Here is a 6420-nt window from a genome sequence, read left to right on the forward strand (position 1 = left end):
TAAGTTATATTAGTCCTAGAATTATGGAGCATTGTAAGTTGCAACCCGTTAAGTTTAAGGACTCATGGCTAGTTCAGTTTGCAACAGGGGCAAAAGACAGGTAATTGCTAATGTCAAAAACTGCCCTTTAAAAATAACACGACAATCAGTTATAGTAGATTTAAATGTGCTTCCCCTTGGCTTGTACGATATATTGATTGGTATGGACTGGTTAGAAAAACATTGGTCCATAATTAATTGTAAAACCAAGACTATCAGTTATAAGGATGAGCTTGGAATAAAGCAAGAGATGCAGGGAATCAAGCGGCCAGTGCAAATTCAGCCCATAACCACCTCACAGTTAGCAAAATGCATTAGGAAAGGATGTCAGATTTATGTCGTCCAAGTGGGCTATGCTAATTCAAAAGATAAAATAGCCACAATGGAGAATATTCCTGTGATACAGGAATTTGTTGATGTGTTTCCGGATGAGATTCCTAGACTGCCACCTAAAAGAGATATAGAATTTACCATCGCATTAGTGCCAAGAGCAGCCCCAGTCTCGCGAGCACCATACAGAATGAGCGTACCAAAATTGACAGAGCTGAAAATGCAATTAGAGGAGCCGTTGGACAAAAAGTACATTCGCCCCAGTGTGTCCCCTTAGGGAGCCCTGGTATTGTTTGTTAAGAAAAAGGACGGGACCCTCTGCATGTGTATGGACTACCGTCAATTAAACAAATTGACAATCAAAAACAAGTACCCTCTACCCCGTATTGATGAACTGTTCGACCAGGTGAAAGGAGCAACAGTTTTCTCAAAGATTGATTTGCGATCAGGGTATCACCAAATCAGGATTAAAGAGGAAGACATAGCTAAAACAACTTTTAGAACTCGATATGGCCACTATGAGTTTGTGGTGTTACCCTTCGAGTTGACCAATGCCCCTGCTACTTTTATGCGTCTGATGAATAGTGTATTTCATCGTATTTGGATAAATTTGTGCTAATCTTTATTGACGATATATTGATTTACTCTTGGACTATGGAGGAGCATCAGGAGCACCTCAGATTAGTATTGCAAACCCTCCGAGAACACCAATTATACGCTAAGTTCAGTAAATGTGAATTCTTTAAAGAGAAAATACAATATTTGGGGCATATCATCACTAAAGAAGGGATCGCAGTGGATCCTAAAAAGATAAGGACCATAATGGAATGGCCGGTACCCAAAGATGTGGCAGACATCCGATCTTTCATGGGGCTAGCAGGCTATTACAGACGGTTTGTAGAAGGATTTTCAAAAGTAGCCTATCCAATCACATCCTTACAGAAAAAGGGAAGAACCTTCAGGTGGACCCCTGAATGTCAAAAAAGTTTCGAACAACTCAAATACTTACTCACCACGGCACCCATTCTAAGCATAGCCGATCCTAGTAAAGATTATGTGGTGTGCACTGACGCAAGTAAGGAAGGGGTAGGAGGTGTGTTAATGCAGGAAGGAAAAGTGATAGCATATGAATCAAGAAAGTTAAAAGAGCATGAGCAGAAATATTCTGCTTACGATCTAGAGTTGGAAGCTATGATTCATGCCCTAAAAATGTGGCGACATTACCTTATGGGAAGAAAATTTCTATTATTAACAGATCACCACAGTCTGACCAATTATTTTAGCCAGCCCACTCTAAATGCAAGGCAAGCACGGTGGGTGGATTTCCTACGTGATTTTTATTTTGAGATCAAGCATTTAAAATGGAAGGAGAATTGGGTGGCGAACACTTTGAGTCCGAAATTGCAATGCCTATACGAGATTACTTGTAGTGAATGGAAAGCCCCTTCGGGGAAATGATTAAAAAGGCAGCTGAGCAAGATGTTGTTTATCAACAAATAAAATAGAAAGTTCAGCAACCAACCAGCGAAGAAAAAACAGTCGAATTATGCTTTGGATGCTGCTGGAATGTTGTATTACAAAGGAAGGTTGTACATGCCCAATCAAAACAATATTAAAAATCTGATATTGGATGAGTATCATAAGAGTCATTATGCTGGACACCCAAGATATCAAAAGATGATCACTACACTTCGAAAAGAATATTATTGGTTGGGTATGAAGAAGGATGTGGTTGGTTATTTGGCATGATGTCTAGAATGTCAGCAAATTAAAGCAGAACACCAACATCCTACGAGTTTATTACAACCATTACCCATCCCGGAATGGAAGTGGGAAACCATCTCTATGGATTTTATAACGGGTTTGCCTAAGTCAAAGAAAAATAATGACTCCATCATGGTGGTGGTGGACAAGCTAAGTAAGTCAGCACATTTTATACTGGTGCAATCTACCTACAGAGCTGTGCAGATCGCCCATGTTTTCATGCAAAATATATTTAAGCTACATGGGTTACCAAAGACAATAATTTCAGACCATGATGTAAAATTTACATTGGTCTTTTGGAAAACATTGTTTGAAGAATTTGGGACTCAGTTGAACTTTAGCACGGCTTATCACCCTCAAACTGACAGGCAAACTGAACGGGTGAACCAGGTGGTGGAAGATATGTTAAGAGCATATGTGATGTAGCAACCAACCAAGTGGGAGGACTATCTACACTTGGTTGAGTTCGCATACAATAATGGCTACCACACATCATTGCTAATGAGCCCTTTTGAAGTATTGTATGGGCAGAAGTGCCGCACCCCCTCGAGCTGGAGTGGACCGGAAGACAGATTGATGTTAGGTCCTGAAATGCTTAAGGAGATGGAGGAACTGGTTAAAAAGGTACGTTCTAATCTGAAGGCAGCTCAGGATAGGCAAAAGAACTTCACTGACTGGAAAAGGAGGTTTAAGGAGTATCAAGTCGGTGATCATGTGTATGTGAGAATTCGAGCAAAAAGATCACATTACATTGGAGCAAGTGCGGTAAGTTGGCACCTCGATACTATGGACCATTCCAGATCTTAGCAAGAATTGGGCCAGTGGCTTACGAGCTCGCTCTGCCAAGTCACATACGAGCCCACAATATGTTTCATGTCTCCGTGTTAAAAAAATATGTTTATGATCCTAAACATGTGATTAAATGGCAGGATATTCAGGTGAGAAATTATCTCCAATAGATCAGTCTAAATGTTTTCTTTTAAAATAAAACTGGCTTAGGATGTTGCATGTTACAGGTAGAAGCAGAAGGAGAAATACGGGTCGAACCACTGAGCATCCTCGACCGGAGAGAAGTAATGCTGCGGAAGTGGGATATTGCCCAAGTTAAAGTGCAGTGGCAGTACTTTGGGCCTGATGTGTCCACTTGGGAGGATGAAGAACTCATGAAATAGGCTTACCCATGGTTATTTATAACCGAAGGACATCGGGACAATGTCTAATTTTAGGAGGGGGGATGTCATATCCCCATACTATTGTAAATATTTTATTTACCACAGTTAAAAAAGAAAGAAACAAACTAAAGGATGATGATTATTACCTGTTGCATAAATTAATTTTTTTTCAGTAAATGGAAATGAGAAATGATTTCCTAGTAACAGGGATATCATGTAACTTCTGAGGAGAGAAGTTAATATATATTTAAAAAAAAACAGTTGCAAAACCCTAACTGCCCTTCCCCCTAACTGTGGAATGGTTTCTAAGAAAAGGAGGGGGAGAGGGAAAAAAGACTGTGTTGTAGAGGACAGGCAGTAGGAAAAGGGAGAGGGCTTACCATGTCTGGTGATGATTAGATGGTAAGGACACAGAGCGCGTGCAACTAGCAAAGACTGTTAGTCTTTGAGCAAGCTGGGGGGAGATTGGTCTCGAAAGACAATCTCATGGTCAGGTGGTTGACTAGCTGCAGATAGCAAAGGTGACCTTATCTTGAAAAAGAAAAAAGAACACTTACAGAAAGCAACACAGATATGAAGCATTGACCTGAACTAGAAAATGTCTAATTTCTGTGGGTTGCAATTCTTTTTAGAATTATGAAAGAGTACTCAAAAAAAAGGAGAAGAAAATGGTGAGGTCAGGTAGTTCTCTATAGAAATTGTTTTTCGGGTAGCAGTAGTAGTAAGCTGTCAAGAAAAGGGTCAAACTCAGTTAGAGAACTTTACAGTTAGCCGTCTTTGTTTAGACAATTTTTCCTCAGGTTGGAAACTAAAACATGTATGGTAAATCAGGCGTTAACAATATTTGGTAAGGGTTGCCAGAGTGAATTTGTCATGAGGTATCATACCAAATGTAATAACCAGTTTCAAGCATCAGAGAATGAAAGAAAATGAAACCCTTAGGATGACATTGCAAATTAGGCTAACTACTTTAACGAATAATAATAAACAAATTGAGAAAATACTATGCTATGCATAGACAGGCCCGAATATATGAAAGTGTACAGAACTGATTAAATTCTAGTATTGTTCTTTAGTTGGCTTATAATGTTTGGACTGAGCCTATTCTATTTTTTTTTTTTAATATACAAGTAGAAAATGCCATCATTTTCCTTGCTGCGAGCTGTAACAACCATGAAATCTCATCGATCAGATGTAGAGACTGTTGCAAGTTTCTTTAAGGTGCTGTAAGAATTCTTTCCCCTCTATTAAGGTAGGGCCAAGAATAGTATGGGAATGGCAGGAGGTCCACTCCATGAGCATTATATAACGGTGAAAGAACCTAAAAAGAAAACTGGGTATTGAGCAGGGTGGAGCAAATAGGTTGGGTAGGGTTGCTACCCTTCAGCATTTAACTCTCCCACATTAAAACAAAGATAAGAACCTAATAGTAAACAAGAGCTAATGAGAAAGAAACTAAAGACTGTGTTTGGGGTGTAGGGTTCGGACCCTCTCAAATGGAAAGATGCACGCATATGGAAAAAGACCAACCCATAGTCGAGTACATACAATACCATAAAACTGTACATTTTTTTGCAAACTAAACAAAGTTCTTGACATAATTAAACACTGGGCGAGACCATGAATTATAGAAAAAGAAGCTACATCTCCTAAGACAAGCCGCAGTGCGGTAATCCTTTTAACAAGTATAAACAAGGAGACCACTCTGTCTATAAAAACAATAGTTCTTCACAATAAATACAGTCCAGCAAATAAGAGGATAAACATGCCGCAAGCAAAATGTGCACAGCTATGCATTAAAGTTTATACAATCACAATGTCCGAGCAGTGAAACTGTAGTCGGACGCCCAACTCTAGAAATTAAATTACATATGTCATTTCAATGGGAACCTGGAGCCTTGAGGGGACGCAAACACCCTCCACTCCATTATTTATCAAAATATGAAAGAAACTAGAAGGGCCACCCTCCATTGGACACCAGAAAACCTCCGAGACAAATAGACAAGGCCACGGCCGGAAGGCTTTTCCATACCTGGAACCCTGGACATGCTGAAGGAGGGTTTCCCTTAGTCAAGTCTAGGCCACCGTATGAGGGACAGGCACCCAGCCTACATGAGAGCAACCCATGCAAAACAAAGTTAGACAACTGTGGAAGGGATGCGAGCTGCAGTAGAAAATACAGAGGAAACCATCCTCGCTCTTGATAAAGAACTTACCCACTAAAGGAAACTCCAACCAACGTATGAACAGCTCTTGTATCGGTGCTGTAGAATGCCCTCCAATATCAAACCAACCTGCAGTTTGCATGAGTCATGTGCGAAACAAGAAATCTTCCAGTAAATCGAAGGAGCACATAACCAAAAGAAAGCAGAACAAATGGGACTCTGAATCATTTGATTACCTGAAGGGTTTGGTGACAAATCCACCGGCATTTGAGCAGGGTCTATAGGTTTGGCTCTCTGGAGCTGAATGCATGGGCTGAACCAGAGCAGGCCACGATGAGCTGCCTAACCAAATGAGCCCCATCACCCAAAGCAACCGATAGATTAGGTTGGAAGCCCACGAAAGGCTGCCACCATTGGATGGCAGGGGGCGATCTCCACCGTAGATGAGGCGGGGAATACCATGCAAGTCGAGAGATTGGACAGCCTGCCAACCCCGTACAGAATGGAGCAGGGCTGGTATAATGACACATGGTAGTAGATAAGGAATGCCATGTGATGGCAAGAGGAAAAGAAAAGGTTACCTTCTGACTGGATGCCGCGTGGACAACATGTGTGATACCCAAATAGTGATTCGAATAAAATCTAAAACTAGTACATCAGCTCATAAATCAAGTCCAATGCCGCATGTTAAGTGGTATCCATATATTGTCTTTAGGTGAACAATCATAGGTAATCGAGATTATAATCCTAAAAGGTAACCACGATTTCGTGAAGACCTTAAATATAATAAAGAAATTCTTACTTAGCAATGGAGCCATGATACTGATATATGTATATTACTTTTTTCAATTTTAATTATAGTTTTATTAAGTAGTGTTCATATATTTTAATGTGTAATCTTTTTATATGGCAGAATTTGGAAAAAGATTTATATGATTAAATATTTAATC

At 40.0% G+C, this 6420-nt stretch overlaps 1 protein-coding gene across 1 annotated transcript; it reads left to right on the plus strand.

The window, feature by feature from the left end:
• The first annotated feature begins 2634 nt into the window (after nucleotides 1–2634).
• Nucleotides 2635–3305, plus strand: LOC149209213 (uncharacterized). The gene is made up of 2 exons (XM_089398542.1): nucleotides 2635–2898; nucleotides 3150–3305. Exons 1-2 carry the CDS (start codon nucleotides 2635–2637, stop codon nucleotides 3303–3305), a joined length of 420 nt encoding a protein of 139 aa, XP_089254668.1.
• The last annotated feature ends 3115 nt before the right edge of the window (nucleotides 3306–6420 follow it).

This window comes from Pinus tabuliformis, chromosome 1_2 (genome assembly GCF_031772625.1).
Source record: "Pinus tabuliformis cultivar Carrire ecotype Pingquan chromosome 1_2, CPIR1, whole genome shotgun sequence".
Classification (NCBI taxonomy): Eukaryota; Viridiplantae; Streptophyta; class Pinopsida; order Pinales; family Pinaceae; genus Pinus; species Pinus tabuliformis.